This window comes from Rhamphochromis sp. 'chilingali' (assembly GCF_963969265.1).
Source record: "Rhamphochromis sp. 'chilingali' genome assembly, chromosome: 3".
Taxonomy (NCBI): Eukaryota; Metazoa; Chordata; class Actinopteri; order Cichliformes; family Cichlidae; genus Rhamphochromis; species Rhamphochromis sp. 'chilingali'.
Genome location: NC_137931.1, coordinates 4,433,005 through 4,456,060, shown reverse-complemented (window position 1 = coordinate 4,456,060; position 23,056 = coordinate 4,433,005). Strand labels below are relative to the sequence as shown.

The 23,056-nt window shown below is 42.7% G+C and overlaps 3 protein-coding genes across 3 annotated transcripts in view; 2 read left to right on the top strand and 1 right to left on the bottom strand.

Moving 5' to 3' along the window:
* Positions 1-1,215: 1,215 nt before the first annotated feature.
* LOC308394483 (uncharacterized protein) lies at positions 1,216-3,801 on the top strand (the record flags this gene model as incomplete). Its single annotated transcript, XM_080878840.1, has 6 exons — positions 1,216-1,643; positions 1,765-1,836; positions 1,936-2,054; positions 2,138-2,198; positions 2,289-2,383; positions 2,820-3,801. Exons 1-6 carry the CDS (start codon positions 1,608-1,610, stop codon positions 3,799-3,801), a joined length of 1,365 nt encoding a protein of 454 aa, XP_080734966.1. The 5' UTR covers positions 1,216-1,607.
* A 4,581-nt stretch (positions 3,802-8,382) lies between these two features.
* LOC308394482 (uncharacterized protein) lies at positions 8,383-21,991 on the bottom strand (the record flags this gene model as incomplete). The annotated part of the gene is made up of 4 exons (XM_080878839.1): positions 21,918-21,991; positions 15,677-15,791; positions 8,614-8,752; positions 8,383-8,462 (listed from the first exon to the last, which is right to left on the bottom strand). The coding sequence occupies exons 1-4, from the start codon at positions 21,965-21,967 to the stop codon at positions 8,383-8,385; spliced, it is 384 nt and encodes a 127-aa protein (XP_080734965.1). The 5' UTR covers positions 21,968-21,991.
* A 210-nt stretch (positions 21,992-22,201) lies between these two features.
* LOC308394299 (uncharacterized protein) overlaps positions 22,202-23,056 on the top strand; it is a 1,060,216-nt gene continuing 1,059,361 nt past the window's right edge. The window contains exon 1 of the mRNA XM_080878552.1: positions 22,202-22,338. The gene's annotated coding sequence lies outside the window, so the exon portion shown is untranslated. The remainder of the gene's footprint in view (positions 22,339-23,056) is intronic.

The following is a 23,056-nucleotide window of genomic DNA, read 5'->3' as shown; positions in this document are numbered from 1 at the left end:
TATTTTAGTTAAACCTGATGATACACACTTCACGTCACCCTAGTTACATGTTTTTATTTGCCATGTGTATGTTATCCAAGGGAGGAAGAAAATGAAAAAGAAAACTTTTGATGTGTCCAGACATTTCTTCACATCAGCTGCCAGCAACCAGTTTCAGCATGTACAACTGTTGCAGTAAGTGTGCTCATGCAGACCAACTATGCTGGTCCACTGTTCTTAATGGTGCTGCATGTTGAGAAAGAAGTGAAACAAATGTTTTGTTTAACAAGTCCACTAGTGTTAGAATAACTTGGCATTTCCAATCTGTTTCTGCTGTAGTTCAATGAAAGGTTTCAGTTACTTAAGTTTGAGAAAAACCAAAAAAACCGTTGGCCAGCTTCCCTCAGGGTCACTCCACGGTTGATGACATGGTCCACTATTGTAGCTCTGATGTCATCAGCAATTCTATTTCTTACTCTTCTTACCCGTCCTCTCCCCCCTCCTCGTCCTCCTCTTGCTCCTCCTTGTCCTTGTCGTCCTCTTCATCCTACTTCTTCACCTCCACGTCCTCTTCCTCGGCCTCCTCTCACTCTTCCTGCTCCCTCCATTGTACTCCACACACAGAGCTTACCTGTATCATAGTGCTTAGGCTGATTGCAAAGTGAACTAATTATCTAAAAAAGCTTTCACATGTGGCAGTGTGCCAGACAGTTGACAAAATAGTGTAAATAATGGCCATAAATGTGTATAGTTTTGCTAGGAGTGCGTTGATCATTTGGAAATTGAGTGCAAAGCAGTGAGTCGTGTTTACAGTTCTGCAAAAAGAGTGCTGTGCAGTGGATTGTAGCTACAGGTTTGCAAAGTGTGTGTTACAAAATGGCAAACTGAGTGCAAAGCAGTGTTTGTGCTTTTAGTTTTGCACACTCAGTGAGTGGTTTTGCTATAAGTGTCAATAGTTTTAGGAATTGTGCTGTAAGAATCACAGTTAGGGTTTAAGCATTCAGAAAAACCTGTAATAAACGCACACGCATGCGTCTTCAGCATTACTGGGTTTCTGCAGCTCCTTATTATTATTGTGCTTTAGGCTGCACTGATAACGCAGAGGTCTCTTCTTCCTCTGGGCTGTTTAAAGGGCCAGTTTGTCCAAAGCTGTGTATATACCAGCTGCTGTCAGGCTTCAGATGTCTGCATTAGTCCACAGTCCACTGTTTGTAAGCCATTGCTTTACTGCAAAAGTTCCCATCTACTGTAAAGAAATGGAGATAAGCAGGCACATAATATGAAAAGGCATGCTGTAGCTGACTTTGTCTTTTCTGATCCATCGGTTTGTGTGGCTCTTTCCACAGGAGGGACCTAACCCACACTTTATTTACTTATATGATAAGTTTAGTGGAGTGTAGTGCAAAATACACAGTGTTTACTTTTAATTTAACAACATGAAGCTGCATCAAGTTTCCATGGTGACTGCTCAAGAAATTCTGCATTCATAAATAAACATCAGACTGTCAAAAGAGCTCATCTGTGCGAGACCACCGAGCTGAGAGCATTTTCAGGTCCAGATCCCCCGTACGCCATCGTTGGAGAGCAGTTGACGTTTTTCTTCCTGACTTTGATTTGAACACGTTTAAATGGAAAAGAGTCAAGGAATCTATAAGCCTATCAGGGTATGTGACGCTTTTGCTTTTACTGCATTTCAGTAATTTGAAGAATTTGATGTCGTTTTAAAAGTTGACAAACTGAGAATCATTTTAAGTAACAATGACTAAATTGCTATTTCTTTGACAGGTGTTGTTCAACACACCGATTTATGAAACAGCTGTAAAGATCTGCTGGTATCTTCCGGGCTACAAGGCTCAGGTTAGACCCAGATTCATGCAAACCAAAGCTGACAGAAAATATCAGGTCATTTCTGAGGACCTGAGAGTGGTGGTGATTAAATGTCTCCTTTACTTTTAGGTTGCGATAATGACGGAGTTTCTCAGACTTCAGCAGGAAGATCTAATTCCACCGAACCTCACTGCTGAAGATCTGAGAGATCTTTTGGTGGAGAAGAGCAGGGAGACGCTCAGAGAGCAGTGAGTTACTGTCACGCCTGAAAGTCTGTTTGTGATGACGTGTAAGTGCTGAGAGAAAACCTCTGCTTTGCTTTCTTTTGAAGGCTGTGGGAGTTTGAGTTAGAGGATTTTGACGAAGAGGAAGCCAAACCTCTTCTAAGGCTGGTAAGATGAGAAAACCCACAAAACTTTTTTTTCATTACGTGCACATAACCTTTACACATAAGCGCACTGTAAATGTGTTTTCTGTTTCAGGTGTGGGCGGTGAACGTCAGCAATAAAATGAGGGACGTTGAATTTGAAGCCAGGTTGCTTCTTCAGTTCCCAGAGGCCGTACCTCCTAAATTTCAGTGAGTCACATGTAACATACAGTTATTAACCCTGTAAGACCCAACCCATCAAAAAACAGCCAGAAAATTCAGATTCTTTGGAACTGAGATGTTTATCAACCCTTTAAACAAAAGCCACACATGAGTTCTTTGCTATGTCATGTTGTGTATGATTTACTTTTATTGTGTATTTATTTTTTGTATTACATTTGATACACTGGGTGTTTTTGGCAACTTTTTGTTAACGACAATGTTAACTTTAGACTAAAAAAAGAGTTTTGTCCACAACATTTAGAAATTATAGCAAGTATTGATCATGTTGATGAGATCGAGGTCTCAGAAACTCATGTATGATACAAAGGTGGTTACAGGGTTAACAGTCCAGCTACAGTGTTTCAATATTTAAATGATGCTTTGAATATGTTTAACAGATAACTCTTATCATGTTTTTCTACAGAGCACCTAAACTCCTCAGCGCGGTGAAGGATTACGTTGAAATCCTGAAAAAGAAGCAGCAGGAACAGCCTAACAGCAAACTGCTCACCGCGCAGGAGGTAGTGGTCGAGGTAGTTCCCCGCGTTCTCCAGGGCTTCTGGGAGCTTCCTCCTCGTCCCCTCCTAAACATGGCCTCCCAGAGTCTAAGTATCCTCTCCACCAGTGTCACCAAGGCCACTTTAGATCGTGTCTCCAAGAGCCTCACGGCGATGGAAACACAGGCCGTCTTCACCCGCTCTATCCGAGACGATCTGGTCGACAGCATCCTGACGGAGATTAGACAGAAATTTCCTGAAGAAATTCTGTCTATCCAAGTTGCAAACTTTGCACCCCTGTTGCTGAAGACCATTGCTGATGTAGCAAGGATCCGGATATGTGAAATCTTTGAGCCCCCTTCAAGTCCTGATGTGAAGAGCACAAATGGTGAGCGCTCCTCTGACGGCCTTTCAGTGGCAAATGTTCCACCAGCCGAAGGAGCTCTGTCAGAAAGTGTTGCAGAGCCCGACGTTCCCTGTGAGGAACTTCTTTCTGAAAGGGCATCCAGTCTGAGTACTCGAGACCTTACGATCGAAGGAGCTCTGTCAGAAAGTGTTGCAGAGCCCGACGTTCCCTGTGAGGAACTTCTTTCTGAAAGGGCATCCAGTCTGAGTACTCGAGACCTTACGATCGAAGGAGCTCTGTCAGAAAGTGTTGCAGAGCCCGACGCTCCCTGTGAGGAACCCTATGGCGAGTCCAAATCCTGTGTTGAAGGTGAAGATCATATGATCAACAGATCTTGTTCTGAAATTGGGCCGGTTCCTGATGTTCCCTTTGAGGAACCTTTTCCAGAACCTGAAGCCAGCATGAAGTCCGAAGACCGTCAGATCAAGAAGAAGAAAAAGGGCTTCTTCAAAAGACTGAGAAGTCTGTTCTGCTGCTGTTGCAGACCAAAAGTCACCGACTGACACTGAAGCTGTGACCCAGTGTTGTTGTTGCAGTAACTCTAAATATGTAAATATGTTCCTTAATGATTGTTCTTCATGTTTTTGGGGGTTTCTTTAGTTTTCAGTGGGCTGGGTGTTTTTTCTCCTCCGTGTTCTTTACTTGATTCTTGTTCATAGTTCCTGATTTGTTTTCCTAGTTCTTGTTTCTTAGTTTGTAGTTTCTTGAGTCCACCTGAGTTTCCAGCAATAAAAGCTGCCGATTCAAGTTTCATTCCACGTAAGAGTCCTGTGTTTGGGTCCTACTACCTGCCTGTCACAGCACACCATGACAGAAACTTTATAAACTCATTCATATTTCTACACGAGTCTCCAGCTATGTTAAAGATTTTTTTTCTTTCAAACATTTGTAAGAATCTCTTATGGTTCTCAAAATACTTCCACAAGTCCAGTAAGTGTAGTGCAGTAACATATTGATGGTATTATTTTTAATAATTATTTATTATTTTTAATGCACTTTGAACTGAAACTGGTATATAAAATGTACTTCCTGTAGAAAATGCAGTGTGAATGCTAATAGCTGAATAGCTTGAGTTGAATTTTTATAATTGCTGAAATCTGTGGTGAAAAACATGTTACAGTTTTTGCCCGTTGCTTGAACACATTTTGCAAAACGTCGCTCATTGTGCCAAAACTCTAAACACAAGTAAACATGACACATCAAAATATACCATTCACATCTGTGCCAAACTGAAACTCTGCTGTCAAAACCTAACATTCCTCTGTCAAGATGTAACTCTGTTGACAAAATGACACATACTTGCATCACATGCAGATCAGATCAGGGGGACACACTAGTCTACTTCATATAAAACACTGCAGTCTTTCATTGTCATTGTTTATTCTGAAGGCACATTTTCAGGAGACACAAACAACCAAAAAAAGCAAATAGGCCTACTCAATATTGTCCACTGCAGCACCATGAATTCAGATAAAGCAAAACACAAACATAATACAGTAATAGAAAAAACACTATACTGTACACACAAAAAATCATGACAATTGTGCATACGTGGGCTCATGGATCCCGCCGTCTGTTGGGGTCTGGCCACAGGACCTCATCGACATCGCAAGCAGTGTCTTCTCCCGCTGGGCACCGGGGAAAATATCCTCTTGCATGTCGAAACCATCCATGGATTGCTGTCACCTGAATGTAAATAGAAATACAGTGGGGCAAAAAAGTATTTAGTCAGCCACCGATTGTGCAAGTTCCCCCACCTAAAATGATGACAGAGGTCAGTAATTTGCACACTTCAACTGTGAGAGACAGAATGTGAAAAAAAAAAATCCATGAATTCACATGGTAGGATTTGTAAAGAATTTATTCGTAAATCAGGGTGGAAAATAAGTATTTGGTCAATAACAAAAATACAACTCAATACTTTGTAACATAACCTTTGTTGGCAATAACAGAGGTCAAACGTTTACTATAGGTCTTTACCAGGTTTGCACACACAGTAGCTGGTATTTTGGCCCATTCCTCCATGCAGATCTTCTCGAGAGCAGTGATGTTTTGGGGCTGTCGCCGAGCAACACAGACTTTCAACTCCCGCCACAGATTTTCTATGGGGTTGAGGTCTGGAGACTGGCTAGGCCACTCCAGGACTTTCAAATGCTTCTTACGGAGCCACTCCTTTGTTGCCCGGGCGGTGTGTTTTGGATCATTGTCATGTTGGAAGACCCAGCCTCGTTTCATCTTCAAAGTTCTCACTGATGGAAGGAGGTTTTGGCTCAAAATCTCACGATACATGGCCCCATTCATTCTGTCCTTAAAACGGATCAGTCGTCCTGTCCCCTTGGCAGAATAACAGCCCCATAGCATGATGTTTCCACCCCCATGCTTCACAGTAGGTATGGTGTTCTTGGGATGAGACTCAGTATTCTTCGTCCTCCAAACACGACGAGTTGAGTTTATACCAAAAAGTTCTACTTTGGTTTCATCTGACCACATGACATTCTCCCAATCCTCTGCTGTACCATCCATGTGCTCTCTGGCAAACTTCAGACGGGCCTGGACATGCACTGGCTTCAGCAGCGGAACACGTCTGGCACTGCGGGATTTGATTCCCTGCCGTTGTAGTGTGTTACTGATGGTGACCTTTGTTACTTTGGTCCCAGCTCTCTGCAGGTCATTCACCAGGTCCCCCCGTGTGGTTCTGGGATCTTTGCTCACCGTTCTCATGATCATTTTGACCCCACGGGATGAGATCTTGCGTGGAGCCCCAGATCGTGGGAGATTATCAGTGGTCTTGTATGTCTTCCATTTTCTGATGATTGCTCCCACAGTTGATTTTTTCCACACCAAGCTGCTTGCCTATTGTAGATTCACTCTTCCCAGTCTGGTGCAGGTCTACAATACTTTTCCTGGTGTCCTTCGAAAGCTCTTTGGTCTTGGCCATGGCGGAGTTTGGAGTCTAACTGTTTGAGGCTGTGGACAGGTGTCTTTTATACAGATGATGAGTTCAAACAGGTGCCATTCATACAGGTAACGAGTGGGGGACAGAAAAGCGTCTTACAGAAGACGTTACAGGTCTGTGAGAGCCAGAGATTTTCCATGTTTGAGGTGACCAAATACTTATTTTCCACCCTAATTTACGAATAAATTATTTACAAATCCTACCATGTGAATTCATGGATTTTTTTTCACATTCTGTCTCTCACAGTTGAAGTGTACCTCTGGTGCAAATTACTGACCTCTGTCATCATTTTAAGTGGGGGAACTTGCACAATCGGTGGCTGACTAAATACTTTTTTGCCCCACTGTATATGTGGTGGCCCCTAGAGACAAAACACGTACAAACTCCAAAGCACATTTCTAGCTTGAACTGAACTTCCAAAACAGAGCTACCTAGAACAGCGGTCCCCAACCCCCGGGCCTCGGACTGGTACCGGTCCGTGAGTCGTTTGGTACCGGGCCGCGAGAGTTGAGGCTCAGGTGTGAAATGTCTGGTTTTCAGGGTTTTTATTGCTTTTCAGCGTTATTTTGTTATCGTTTTTATCATTAACTCGGTTTTCCTGGGTCTTTTCACGTGTGTTATGAATAAATCTTCTTTTTCGGTACCGGTACTAGTTTTATTTTGTTGTATTTATCCGCGACACCTTAAAGGCCGGTCCGTGAAAATATTGTCGGGCATAAACCGGTCGGTGGTGCAAAAAAGGTTGGAGACCGCTGACCTAGATCACGTAAATGACACAATTGAAAGCATGAAAGCATATGTGTATTGTTTGTGTATTTATGCACAAGCATTCATATATATTCAAATCATTAAAAAACAAAAGTTCATTTGCCTGTTACTACCACACACCAAATCTGGTCGTTGGTACTTGCTGAACTGAGAGACACAACAGCAGAGGTCACTATTAATGCTATAAAAGAGGCCTTTGCAAGACATGCAGTTGCCGAAACTGTGGTATCGGACAACAGGCCGCAAGTTTCATCAGAACAGTTCAAGCACTTTGCTAAAGAGTACCAGTTCACACATGAAACGAGCAGCCCCAGGTACCCCCAAGCCAACGGGGAGGCAGAACGCGCTGATCGTACCATTAAAGACTTGAGAGGACTGTGACTACAGCAGAGCACTGCTAGCGTGCAGGGCCACCCCACTGGAACATGGGCTCTCACCGGCACAGTTGCTCATGGGGAGACACCTGCGTACCTCTCTGCCACAAGCTGCTGCGAAGCTGGTGCCAAAGTGGCCCGACCTACAGGCTTTTCGCGAGAAGGATGAGGAGGGGAGGCGTGAGCAGGCAAAACACTACAACCGCAGACATAGAGTCAGGACAGAAGGTGTGGATTACTACTGAAGGAACCACTGGAGCAGTAGTTGGACCTGCCAGTGCTCCCAGATCTTATGTGGTAGAGACAGACAGGTTTTCTAAGGAGAAATAGGAGCCACCTCACACCAACAGGGACTGTTACCAGATCTGGTCGAGCGGTGAGCCCTCGTGTAAGATTGGATGTGTAATTCTCTGAAGTTATCCATTCAGGCCCTATTCAAAGCTGGCTTAGGCTGTTAGAGATGTTTACAATTATGTGTTTCGTTTAAATGTAAGTGAACAAGTGAGAGATGTGTATCATTTTAACATTTGATAATGCTCTGCATTCCTGTTCTTGTGAGCTGAGTGAGTCATTATGAAGTATGTCTTTAGCTAAAAGGAGGTGTAGCAGGAGACTACTGTACCCATAAGGCTGTGTGTGTGTGTGTGTGGGGGGGGGGTATGATCTAAATTATAATATTGCTGACTGTCTGAGGCAAAATTTCCCCAAATCGAATCGAATCGAATCATGGATTGAATCGATTCAGGCAAGGGCGTCGATTTGGCATGGACGGAGGGGACATGTCCCCACCAATATCCAGCGATTATTGAATTGTCCTCACCAATAATTTGATCTCTTCGAGTAAAGAAAAGCAAACCTGATAGAAAGAAGAAAAAAAGATCTGTCAACGTCTCATTCACCCAGCGGTGCCGAAAGAGTTAAATTACGTCCTGTACTGGAGTCCTACCTCATGTGACAAATATGGCCAATGTGATTGGCTGAACCTTTCAGGGAGCTCTGTTGAGTTTTAGCAGCGGCAAGCCTGCGCTCCCAGGAGGAGAGGAGGACGGCAGCAAAGAGGAAGAACCTGGATATAAGAAAGTATTTTTCAGAGAAACCTGTAAGTCACTTAAAGCCAAGTTCACTCATAATGTCACGGTCTGGCTGGCAGACCGTGGGGGTGTAGGGAAGGAGGACACAGGCGCGGTGCTCTATGTACAAGCAGTGCGTTTATTTACAGCGATGGACAGACATGACAATAAATCCCGTGCTCTCCCGACTCCCGTGACGTGTCCTCTTCCCAGTGCTAGTGCTCCTGTCTCCGCTTCTCCGTGATGAGCACCCCGTGCTCGCTGTCCTCTCGTCTCCCCGTAACTCCTGGGGACATAAGAGAGAGGAAGCCGTCAGACACACAATAATGCAGCAGACTCAAACTAGGAACTGGTCGAGAGACTGACGTGAAGCCACGCAATGATCCAGCGTCGGAGAGAGCTCCACCACACTCTCAAATAGCTCCTCCGACAGGCCTGATCAGCTGCAGGTGTGGCCAATCACCTGCCAGGGTCACACACACACACACACACGCACACGCACACACACACGTCTACAAGCAGGGAGAACGAGGGACAGCAATACAAAATACATACATTATAATATTAGTCCATAACTGCTCAGGGTCCTGGGTCTGACACATAAAATGTGTCCGTCACAATAACGTTGCAGGCTATGCTAGGCTTTGGCCCACATCAGTCTAAAACTGTATGTAACCATGAATAACGTGTTTTGGAAACTAACAGCACAACATGCAGCACTGTTAGTTCTCTCAGTCTCAGAGCAGCGTTTCTAATTCTAATCTAAGTGAAGCTGTCAGAGAAAACAGCAGCCTCGAGCAGCCAGAATATTAGTTTACAGAGGCTGTTAGAATTATATGCCTAACGTTAAAATGTTGGTGACACAAGAATTTCATCTTAATGGCACTGACGTATTCATAGGTCATAGTTATGATTTTGCAAATATTCCACCTTGTAGTGCAGTTTGCACAACTTGTTTTAAAAATGCACTCAGCCTACAAACATTACTGATCAGTCAAGATCTGCACAAAGTGACAGACACACTGAAGCAGCTCCACATTTTATTCTTATTGTCATGTATGTCCTATTTGTCAGGTGACAGAAGAAGCAACACAAAGCTCAGAGAGCAATGGTGACACAAGATCACAGGTGGAATTGGATGATGACGCAGAATGAGAAGAGCGAAAGTGGATCGCTAAATGAAACGGATGAACCAGAACTGGTTTGTAAAAATGCTGCAGCTTCAGTGGTGTGGAACTGGTTTAGCTTTTGTCCGTCAGATACACAACAAAGCACTATTTTTGGTAGAGCATGCTAGTGGGCCGTCGTTATTACCGTGTTGTTTGGAAAATACGGCGCACTTAAAATCAATCCTTTGATTTTTCTGAAAGTCGACAGAGCCCCTTATAACCCCGTGTGCCTTATGTATGAACTCTGGTTGTGTTTACTGACCTCGAAACGATTTTATGTGCACGGCGCTCGAAAATCTGTCAGATGTTTCAGTACGACTTTGCTAAGCTACCACCGCTTGATGGATTGTCGGAGCGTTACGGCTGTCGTAGGCAGGAGCCTCGCGGAGTGAGCCATGTCTCCGTGACGACCAGGACACAGCAGTCACGGACGATTGGCTGTGCGGCGAGAAGTAGGTTCAGTTCATCTATTTTGTTGACGACCGACCGTGCGCTGGTCAGAAAGATGCTCGGGAGCGGTGGTTTGAAAGGCTGCTTCTTTAGCCTGGCCAGCAGGCCCGACAGGCATCCCCGCTTTTGTTTGCGTTCCTTCCGCCGCCTGCGTTTCTTGGCAGAGCCGATAACAATCCACGGAGCACCCGATGTTCTCGCTATCTCTGGGGGGATGTTGTGCACCCTCTGATAATCACTGGTAATGGGGATCTGGCTGTTATATCCGATCTTGCATAATTCCAGATGGTTGTAGGAAAATTTGGCTTCACAATAAGGAAAACAAAAGAAGAAGAAAAAGTGGAGAAACAAAAAAGAAAGGCACTCAAGTGGAGAGCATAGAGCCGCTGCGTCTGTGCGCGCCGCCATCTAGTATACTTCTTCTAGTACACAGCCTGGAGGTGTGTTTGGGGTCATTGTCCTGTTGAAAACTGGTCCCTAAATGCAATTTCTCAACGAGAAGTTTGGGCTCGGGTGAGTCTGCGTGCTGAAGATATCTACCTATTCGGAACCATGGTAACAGGGTTCTGGCTGATCGGAGCTGGCTTGAGAAAGCGGAACCGGCTGTTCAAACCCCCACAAGGCTGCCCACTGGGATTGGAACGATGGGAGAGGCGTGAGTTTCTCAAAATGGGCTCATTGAGTCAGCACGGATAAGATCTTGGAGAGGCTACGGCTGCTGTGGATACTCAGAATAAGATCTCTGACTGCAGACTGGATACATCTCGGAAGGGCTCGCTCAGAATAACATCTCTGGGCGCAAATTGGATGACATCTCCGGGAGGCACACTGCCGTGAGTTCTCAGAATCGGCTCCTTGAGCACAAGAATGACAACATCACAGAACGCAAGTATGGCGAAGCTCGCAGCTCTCCAACGGGAGATTGAGAGACCAGTGTTGGACTGTAGAACTGCTTTGAAATTCATATGAGCTGTTCGCACTAAAGTAAAAAGCACCATCACTTATGCGGAGACCCTCTCGGCGCCAGCTGTGGGCTCAAGGCTGGAGCCGAACAAAAACACCCTGATAACGACTGTGTTGAGTCTGTTCCTTCCTATTCCATGCAAGGCCACCTGGGTTGGCTGGAAGACTGTTTACTTAGCCTGGCAGGGCGAAGGACACTGTCTCAGCTGAACCCTGGACACGCACACACATACAGGGAGTGCAGAATTATTAGGCAAATGAGTATTTTGTCCACATCATCCTCTTCATGCATGCTGTCTTCCAAGCTGTATAGGCTCAAAAGCCTACTACCAATTAAGCATATTAGGTGATGTGCATCTCTGTTGATAGGTTTGTAGCTTGAACCCATCCGCTGGAACGTTGAAGACAATATAATTACACTGCAAAGCAAGACACAAGTAGGCAAAGACTTCATGTTTCTCGTGCACGGGAGAAATGACCGGACAAAGCGCCATTCCTTCGCTTGACCCCAGTCACTCTCGTCCGTCCACCCGTACCACTGTTCTTTTATTGAGGTTACATGAATATGCATAGGTTCATTAACATATGACGTCTACATACACACAAAGAGTACCTTGCCTGTGTGTGTGTGTGACTTGTGTGAGGTCAAGATGTGACCCTGTGAAGACTCCCCAAAGCTGGTGCCAGAAGTCTGGGTCCATCTAACAAAAGGCTCTTATACTTAAACAGATATACGTGTGTTTGCTATACCATAAATCAGCAAAAGAAGATACGACCTCTCCTCTGTAGGGGAGTGAACTCACCCCCTCTTCATGCTACACAGAGTTGTTACAGACCTCCTAGAATGAGACATTCTTTCAATCTACAAATGATTATATACTTCTAAGCATATATAAGTAAATATTTCTAAGCATAAATGACAATCAACAATACAAAACCTATCACTCCCTATTCTGGTATTTTAAAGAGTACTTAGCAGAAATATTAAACAACCTAACTAATAGGGTTGCAAACTCCCAGCAAAAAAAAAAACTAAAGGGAACCATCGCCCACCCTCTGCCTCGTCATGCTTAATCGACATAATCGACTTTAATTTAATGCATGTATTTAAAAAAAATGCACAGAAATCAATTATTTTTCAACAACAGTTAAATAGATTCAACATCTTTCTTCAACAGAACTGCAGACTGCACAGATGGTATCTTCCCAAAGGAAAAAGTACTATAACTTACTAGGGTATATATTAGACTTAATAGTTACTATATACAATATTAGATTTCTATACATTTTACGTTAGATAAAAACTTTGGTTGTAAGATTCAGATAATTATTTATTAAAAGCGAGACATTTTAAACGAGAATAAGAAAGAAAAGTATTTCTTTGTGCCCCCCTTTTCCCTGTTAATGCCCCAGCTGGCCCCCTGGCAAAACCGTGCTAGACCCGCCCCTGCACAGTTACCAGCTGTCAGCTACTTATAGCATTAGGCATTAAAGTAATATTAAATAAATTCTAACAACAGCTTATCAAGCTTAAACGTGCTGCTGTGGTTTATCTGCTGGTTTCCTCTTTCTGGCGCAAAGTGGGAAACAAACAAGAGAGACGGAACTTGCGATCAGCTGATCATTGATCAGTTTCATGATTGAAGTAGCAGCAGGAGAGGGAGGGGGAGAGGAGGCGCGGCAGTCGCTCCATATATCGGTTGTTAAGCTTAACGTGGGAATGCGTTACAAACATTGAGAGAGAAACTTACAAACTTGCTTTACTTCTCTAGGACAGCTTTCACTGAGAAGAAAGGCCGATTTGGAAACATGTAGCGAGGCGCTAAATGCTCCACCAGACAACCGAGAGGTCTCTTGTTGTCACATGCAAGAAAGCATGCTCTGAAGAATATCCAGGTAGATAACTGTGGCGATATGTTGGTTATATTACTTTAAAGTGCAACTGGCTAATTCTTATTTTAGCCAACTCGAAAAGTAAAAATGATGCAACGACCTTGAAATAACACATTTATCTCACTGAAACATGTCATTTAAATAAAAACATTTACTGAAATTAAAATAAATATACTGAATATAATATGGCTCAGATTTAATGGAATATAATGATCCTTTTGTGTTGCTGTTAAAGAAAGGGATAATGTGTGATTACTGTTTTTAAACTATGGGCTACAAACTAAATCCTTTTATTATTTCTGTCCTCGGTTTTAACTCATTAATAATCATTAGGATGAAGCCCCCTAAAAAACAACGTAAAGGTCATGAAAATGTAAACAATTTGGCATTTTGATGATGCATCATCCACATTAAAAAGTAGAGATCATATCAGCCCTGTATTTACTTGTATCGGATACATAAAAAATCTTTCCGTATCGCACAGCACTACAGAAAGCTCTTTTCTAGGGTTGTATTAAACATCTGTAACTACCGTAACTCCTGATCCATTTCCTCAATTAAAAGAAGTCCAATGATTCCTGAGAGCAGCAACTCTGCACTTTTCATTAATATTTGCATCATTACGGTAATCCCAGGTACATTGTTGCAGCAGCCCCGTGAAGGCAAAGGTTGAGAGAATAGTGAGTGAGCGTGATGGAACAATGTTATCACACGTTTGGCTTCTTTTTACCATTGTTTGTTTTGTTCTTTCATGTGTTATTTACCAAGATTTGGATGGTGTTCTGCCTCGAGTTACCATAATGTCCCTAACATCACAAAAAAGCACAGAGTTGCTGCTTTCAAGAACTGCTGGAATTTCTCATTTGCCCCAATGGTTCAAGACTCAAGTTAGGCTAAAAACACTGGGACCAGTTTAAATGGGTTCATCTGTGTCAGCTGCATCGTCACTGCTGCTCTTATGTTATGTGTTTTTGTTGAAAACTAGGTGCTGTTTGGGCTTAATGATGTCAAACTTTTCATTCACTTGTTTGCTCCTAAATACGTTTCTATTGCAGGTCTTTTCCAGTTGAAAATGTGAGTGAGCACTACACAAATTACTGACACTGAAATACACTGAAAAGAAAAACAACTAAACTAAATCCAAACCAAAACAACTAAACGAAGTAGTTACACACGTTATAGAATATATATACTGGGCATACAAGCCTGGCCTAAGCTTTCTGTCAGGAAGACTGCAGCAGTCCAGGAGTTGGGTTAACTGTCTTTAAGTCCCACAGAAGAAATGTTTACATCAAAGTGCTTGCCAGGCTTAATCCAAATTAGGTACAGCCATACTTGAACTTATCATTGTATAGTATGTGGGACTATGAGCAATGGTTTTCTGGAAACAGAAACAGGCAATTTTATCATTAGTAGAGTCACAAATAACTCGAAAAACAATTGAAAACATAATGTACTCAACACAGCAATATCTCACAATATCCACAAGGGGTCACTATAGCTCATATATTGCCTAAATAGCACGTCATACAAATTGCCAATCATAAGGCACGGACATGGCAAGCTAGCCACAGTTAAACTAAACAATAGAAAAGTCCTTTATTTGTAATACCGCTGGATGTAATGACTGCGGGAGATTACAGCCACTGCTATTAACTTAGTGCCAAATAATCCTACCAACATGGTATCAAAGAACTGAGGCATAACTTTAACATGCACAAACAATTATAACAGCTTCATGCGAGTCATCCTGCCAAAAGGACTAACACTCACAGGTTCATAAACACACAACTTAATCACACGAAACAACTGCGATGCTCTGCAGTGGCACCTTTAGTCACTCCCACTCTGCGTGCTGAGCACATGCCCACTGATACGCTTATTTCCTTTGAGTGTGCTTGATTTCTGCCTCTAGACATTCTGAGGCCGAGTCAGAGCAGGAAACTTGAGCACACGTGGTCTCATTAAATCAGACAGCTGGAGTCATTTAAAAAGGATCTTTTAAGCAGTGCTGTCCCTCAGCTTCATAGTAGATCCATCTATGGATCAGTTTGAAAATCCTAGCTGTCTTCTTTCTAGTTATCATGTTACAAGATTTTAAGAAAACTTGAACGCTGATCATGAGTTGAATGCCACTGATCTTCAAAATCATCCAAGCTTTTTGATAAATGCACACAAAAGTCGGGTGTCCATGCCACCCGCATGCAAGGTGACAAAAATACCCCAATCAGCCTTTCAAGCTGACAGCTAAAGAAACCATTTCACCAGATTTAGCTTCTTGGATATTGTGTTCACTATACTGTGTTCAAAATGTACTTCTCATTTAATAGAAGAAATGTAATCATGTCAATATAGAGGATTTCAAATTCTCACTCCGGTAATTAAAAAAAAGAAAAAAGTAGGATAAGACATGAGAAACTCCTTGAAAAGGACAGTCTCCATTATAGCACCTCATGGAAGCTTTGTTAGACGACCTGTCATTAAAAACTAGAAAGACCATCCAGCATCGGGAGCTTTCAGACTTCCAGGTATGACAACAAGCCTATTGCTGGTTTGCCCACTCTGACTGTGTCAGTATTTGCTCCACATACCAACTGCTCTGACCCTAAAGTAAGCCAGAATCCCACACAGCCATATGTAGGCACATTCCAACCACAAAGAATAACTGGGGATTCTTCATCCTGTAAACATCCTGAACAACTGGTTTTGGTGGTTTGATGGGAACAGATCCTCACCTGATCAGGAATACCAACGATCACCCCACCACTCATGTCTTGTTGGGAAATGTTTGCAGTCCTCAAGCTGTGAAAGTCATCAGGTGCAGCAGTCATGAATACCATGTAAACATCCCTGTTGGTAGGACAAACAAATAACAGTGGGATTCATTCGAGAAAACAGAACTTGTTTGATTCCCTGTCTGACAAAAAGAAATTAATGCAACGTAAAAATTAGATTTAAAAAATCAGCAGCATCATATGTAACCAGGTCCTAAATTACATATTGTTATAATTACACAAAATTTGGTCTAAAGCCCAAACTGCTCCTGGTATATCTGACTTTTAGCACCTCCAAGCCTGTAGTCATCTTGGTTATTAGTTAGGCCCCTCCCCCGTGTGTCGCTATGTGTATAGGCACTGTTAATGCTAGCATGAACAGATCATTCTTGCTGGCTGTTGTAGTGGCTTGAGCTAACTCTCATCCCAACTGTTTATATTTGGTTATAGGAGCTGGAGTGGGCATTAATGCTCCACAATTTACAAGCTGGGACCTGCCGCTAATCCATGGTTAAAGCCTTTACCCACATCAACACTGCAGGCAGAGGCTAACATCTGCAATACTATTAATAATTACACATAACTGTAGCAACAACAAAGAGAGGCTCGAACAAGAAAGGCTTGAAACCCTTAGAAAAGACTGATCAGAGTTGGTTCAATGAACTCTGATCATGTTCATTCGGAGTTAAGCTCGTGTGTGTTTAGAGACAGAAAGCCATCATGTTACCAGGATTCTCCAGAGAAACACAGAAATAAAGAGCAGAGCCTCCATCTTCATTTAGTGGACAGAGGAATATGATCACAAATCAGTGTGGGCCAAAATTTGTATCTTAAAAACTAGGAGGGGATAAAGTTATACCAACATACTGTAATATTTTTATAATATACACTAGCAAACTTTCATGCTGTGTGTGATATTAAAAATATTGTATTGTGTGATATCACATTCTATTGTGATCCAGCATTTTAATCTGACCTTTGATTTCTAAATGCTTCATTAAACTGTCAAATATACAAATATAGACAACTGTGGGATTTGTCTAAAGTATTTGCATATGCCATAGAAATGTTAGCACTCACAGTTTACTGGGCAAGGTTTATGCAAAGTTTCAACAAGACCAGTCCACTTATGACAAATGCGATCATACGAGCATTATAGTACGATGCAGTCTCTGCATGATATGACTATCTATTCAGCTGTAACCTGACAGGGACAAAGTCTAGGAGACAGAAACTGAAGATAGACACCATTTACTGATGGACCTGTTATATTAGGTGACAATTCCACGTGAAAGTCAAAAGAAATGAATACATACAGGGCAAGTCTTTATGAGGCAAACATGATGTGCATCTCACACGAAAGCGATTTAGGTGATTTTCTGTGAGAAATGTGTAAAAAGATCCGTACTCTGAATTTCAGATACTATTGATCTGTTTGTTGTGTGTCTGAGGGTTTACGCAGGGACGTTTTGTGTAAGCACTGATTGCTACAGTAGCATCCAATCAATGCTTACAGTGCAAAGAAACTGGCCTACAGTCTGACAGCTGCATTAATGTCTACACAATCTAAGAGTTTGAAAGATGGACACACGTGAGATGATCATAAATCCACAACAGAATCCTTTCTGTCCTAACATACTGATGAGAAAATAACTGAAGCACTCGTGTCAAGAACAACAACAACAAAGGGAAACATGCCTAACTTGGATTTCAGTGATTGTGAAAACAAACATATGCAAATGAATTTCCTCTGTGCGCTTTGCCTAATTCAGGAAATCACTATCAATCAAGTTGAGTGTGAGTCAGTGAGTATGTTATGTTCACATAGACTGTTACCTCAGGGGCTAACTTACCAGATGAAATGAACCTTTATGGAACGGAAACCCAGAATTTGTTTCAAGTCACATTTTAGCTTAACCTGCATGGTGGAAAGTGCCTGTACCAGAGACATGATTGTTGCTGCTTAGGTTAAAATATCTAGTATATGTCAATAATGTAACAAAAAAGAAGAAGAAAATCTGTGGCGGTGTAAAAGTCCCACTAAATGCGTCTCTCGGTGTACATCTAAACTATATAACGATTAACCGCCAACTGTGAGTTCAATTTAAATTTTCCTTTACAAATGTGTGTTTGTTTAGGAAGGAAAAAAATGTGTGCGCACAGTGTTCGGCAATATAGACTCAAAGGCAGCACCAAGACTGGCACGAGACTATTTCCACTGCACTGAGGGTGGGAACTCCAGGCCTCGGGGCCGCTGTCCTGCAGGGTTTAGATGTGTCCTTGATCCAACACAGCTGATTTAAATGGCTCATTTTGAACGTTGACATATACATCAAGGAATAGACCAGCCACTGCACTGATGTTAAACCAGTTCAGAAGTTCATTTATCATCATGAACCACCAATTTATGAGCAGACAAACCAAAGTACACTCCAAGATTCAGTTGCTTGTAGAAGCACGTTTAGCAGCAACAGCTCAAAGTCATTGTTTTCTGTATGACTATCAGTCTCTCACATCATTGGGGAGTCATTTAGGCTCACTCTTCTTTATAATGTTGCTTCACTTCATTGAGGTTTGCACAAATTTGTTTATGCAAAACTCACGACCACACTACTTCTATTAAGCTGATGTTTAAACTTTCTAAAATATAAAACCTGCTAGACACCGGTGTTGTGCCAAAAAGTGATTGTCTGCCAAAAACTGATTTCTGGTATTTGCCAAAAAGTGATTGCTCGTATTTAAACTGCTATAAGTAACTTGTTGGGCTATAATATGTGAAACATATGTCAAATGCTTCCCTCATGGATGACATAAAGTCATCTTGAGCCACAAACAACATTCGTGTAACAAGGTAGAAGCCGCGATCAGTTTTTGGCAGCGACTTTTATATAACCTTTATTTATTTAGTTAAAAAAAAATCTCATTAACATTAAACATGTCTTTTGTAAGAGTAAGTTGGCCAAGAGGACAGCAGCAATGGCAGCAAATATTACAATAGTTCAGTAAAAATATTTTAAGTGAGGATAAAGGAGCGGATTGGTTATAATGTAAGTACAGGGTGGGCCATTTATATGGATACACCGTAATAACATGGGAATGGTTGGTGATATTAAAGTCCTGTTTGTGGCACATTAGTATATGTGAGGGGCAAACTCCTCAAGATGGGTGGTGACCATGGTGGCCATTTAGAAGTCGGCCATCTTGGATACAACTTTTGTTTTTTCAATAGGAAGAGGGCCATGTGACACATCAAACTTATTGGTAATGTCACAAGAAAAACAATGGTGTGCTTGGTTTCAACGTAAACCTCCAGCAGAACCAGGCTCAGGGAGGGGCGGGGCCATCTGCTGACCGGTTGGGGTGAGAGAAGGAAGACAGGATGAAGACATGCTGTGGAAGCGAGACAGAGATTAATAACAGATATGATTCAATGCAGAGAGGTCTATTAATACATAGTGAGTGAACCAACCAACCACAGCATCTGTGGTGAGAGAGTCATCAAGGAGTTCAGGCACTCCATCAAGCTCACAGTCACAGACTCAGGTGAGATTCTAGAGTTGCAGGGCTTCCTCCAGAGAAGCTGTTAGAAACACAGCTGCATCTTCTTTCTCTCACACACAGAAAAGAGTGAGACAGAGTGAGGCATCAGGGAGTTTAATTACCAGCTTTAAGACAAATGAATGAGAGTGCTGAATGATAGCACTCATGAGTGGTGCAGCATGCTTTAATTACTACCCACTAGTGAATGTGTCAGCAGCTGAAACTGTATTAATGGTGATTTAAAGAAACGAGTCCCAGTGTGTAGACCAGGCAAGCTGCTTCACTTGTAACACACTGGCAGAAACCCCAAGTCAGTTAGGATGACTACCTGAACATTTGAATGTTTCCACTGGTCACTGAGGTGGTACGTTACAGGGATCCAGTCTGTTCATTTACAGGACTCTACTAGAGCTGCTTTGCATGACTCACAGTTGAAATAATGCTTCTTTGTCTGATGCAGGGCCTTGGTTCACCCCATCAGTCGTGCAGGGGGTCGTCTGCTCTGCAAAAGTGCACTTTAATGTAAACTGTGCAGCAGTGCTGCAAACTAACCCAGACGAAATAAAAGCACAATGTCAGGAGCTACTGCAGTTCAGCATCAAACGTAGGCCAAATCAATCATTAATATGATTTTCATGATCATCTTGTTTGTCTTAATGTTCTTATGATTCAAAGAAACATCCAGCAGCTGTGTGATCGGCTGTACTGATTTAAAATGAAGTGTGTACGGCCCCAAAGCCTCTGAATGAGCTGCAGATGTGTTTCAAACTCCTGTAACAAAAGCAAACATGTCTGCATACCGGCTAACTTTGTCCACACACTGTTTCTGCTCTGCAGGTTTCACAGATGAAGATGCAAATAGTGGAGGATACGGGGATGGAGGAGATTGGGTTGGACTTTCATTAATATTTTGTCTGTTAGTTTGGGCTGTTTGTTGTTCCTGCTGCTTCCGCTGTCGTCATAATTACCTGCAAGGAACTAAAGCCATTATAGCAGCATCCTCCTGAAAACAACATCTGCTCTGCTTTTCCACAAGAATGAAGATGCAGAGGTCTGGCTTTAGGATCTGAGCTCAGATAACATCTGGATTTTAAAGCATCATTTTAATCTTCTTCTGCACAAAATGGCTCAGTCGAGTGCTGCCAACTCCAAGAGGTTTTCGGAGGATCGGGTGATGGAGATCTATAAAGTAGGAGTAACATTATATAGCTACTATGTCAAAATTCTATAGTATGGTATATGATATGGCACAGCCCTGCTGTAAAGATCAAATGTGTGACAGTGAAAGGTGCTACAAAGAAGTCGGGAGAGAAATGCTGCAGAAAAGTCTCTTTAGCAAACAACGAGCAAACATAAAGCCCGTCCATTTCACATTTAAGGCAGGTAGTATGTTTGTTTTTCTAATGTTGACAAACTGACCCTCCATCCATCCACTTCTGCTGATCCTTTTCAGGGTCGCGGGGGCGCTGGAGCCTAACCCAGCTGTCTTAGAGCGAGACAGACTGAAGACCTGTCCAGTCAGCTGTCCCTACTAAGTGCATGTCCTTGAAACAGTGGAATAAAAACTAAAGCAATGACAAATAATGATCCTCATCATCAACATTACTACTGAAATGTGAACTAGCAAGTACAGCCTGAGCTCATAGAAACAACATCTTTGTAATCTGTAACAGTTTTGGATTTTTGGACATGTTAAACAACTTTTAAAGGGTTTTTCACAAAGATGCTGAACATTAAATGCAGGATGCCACAGACATCCATTTTAGCCAACAATCTGCCATCTTCACCTCCAGTGTTCAAATAAAACGGAGACGTTGTGACATCAGCAGGAGACAGAGATCAGCTAGAGACACGCAGACAGTTTAAGCAGGCTGCTGTTCAAGTGGAGGCTGGTATGAATCCTGCTTCTGTTTATGTTTCCTGTTGAACAAAAACTTGACCAGAAACTGACATACCAACTTTCAGACTAGCAGATCCATCCTCCTTCCCTCCATCCTCTGTGTGTCCTTCTGTCTGACCTGCAGCTGAGAAACAGGTGTGAGGTGTCAGCTGTCAGGTAGGTGATGAGTGAAGAACAGAACAGAATCCATTTCCTCTTCAAACTGCTGTCAGACATGAGCTGTGTTCCAATTCGTCGGCTGCATCCTTCGGAGGACCCGGCCTTTGCGGTCTACGTGGGCCGGGATGGTGGGGACAGAGAGGCTGTAACTACATCTGCTGGTGTCACTGTGACCTCAGAGCAGTTTACATGAAACATGAAACGAATTACAACTTTTGCGATATTGACCAGCTCATGATGCAGAGTGTAGACTGTATCTGTGATAATGAAAATGATTTAAGGACTGGTTTATGACACGTCTATAAAAAATATAAAGTCTGTACAAATGTGAAACTACAAAGTTAAAAGCAGCTGGAACGACAGCTGTTCAAAGCTGAACACTTACATCAGCCAGAAGACAGAGTGAGTCCTCCATCTCTCTGAAGGAGGCCATCGTGGTGAGCACAGATGCAGCAGCAGTGTGGATGTGTCCACTCTCACAGTGTCTCTCTTTCAAGTTTGTCCTCACATTCTCAAAAAAAGAACATGTCTATGCAGATGCCCAGAGCCTAACAACACACCCGCTATAAAAACTTTTGTACCTCCAGATTTTCATATACTTACATTTGAAAGTGTTCGTCTCCTGCATTAACTCCCACTTCGATCACTATCATTATCAGAAAAATATCTCCTGTATGGCCCGCAATGAATCCTGGGATATGTTGGGCCACAAAGGACACACCTGACCCATCCTTCAAATTCAGGGAAATGAAGGACGCATTTGGAAGACTTCAAATTTGAACAGCCTTCGTCGCGTCCATGTGATACAATTTCCTACAAATGTGGCATTCGAAGCATCCTCTCCCTGAATTTGGAAACACCCAATGTGATGATAGAGAGCAGGAAGAACCAGTCTCAACAAGAGACACACACACCTGATTTCCTGTAACTGCAGAGGGGAGGAGCCACCCGAGCAGGTGGGAACAGGAAGAGAAACAGCTGAGCCTCCGTCAGAGCAGCAGGAGGACGGTGGAGCTGAGGCAGGGTGAGTGTTAACACCACATTGTTGTAGTTTTGCTGTCAGAGTCTCTGAGTGTGTTTGTTTGTGTGACTGTAGAGAGAAGAAGAGTCACAGTGAGCTCTGTAGCTGTGATTGGCTCAATAATCACCTTCAATGGACTGAACGCAGAGAACGAGCCGAGGAACCTGACAAACCTGTTTGTGTGTGTGTCTGTGTGTGTGTGTGTACCTGTTTAGACATGTTTGTGAGGACAAAGAGTTGGTATGCTACTATGTGGGCTAATAGAGTCCCACAAAATGGCCGTCCTCACGAGTTTGAGGATATTTTTGAGGCTTTTTGGTGTCCTCACTAAAATCTGAAAACAAGTGTCTGTGTGTGTGTCTGTGTGTGTATGTGTCATAAAGAGAGTCGAGTTCACGGTCGCACACTTTCTATCTCAGAGGCTGTATCCCAATTCTTCGGAGCCCCTCTGATGACATGGTCCAAAAAATAAATCAATTGTGGCCACAAAATACTACTTCGTGCGCACGAAATGCTAATTTGTGGGCACGAAACACTTGACCAATAACCGTGATCCTTCCCAGGCCCTTGCAGTTGGTTGACAATAAAATCTATCCCGGCGTCCAGGTCCTGTAAAGCAACTGGGCTCTCAGTATCCTGTTTAAATGTCTCTCCGTAATAATGGTTCCTTGCATTGCAGGCTTTTCAAAATGCATTGTAGCTCATTCCCAGCCTAAAATAA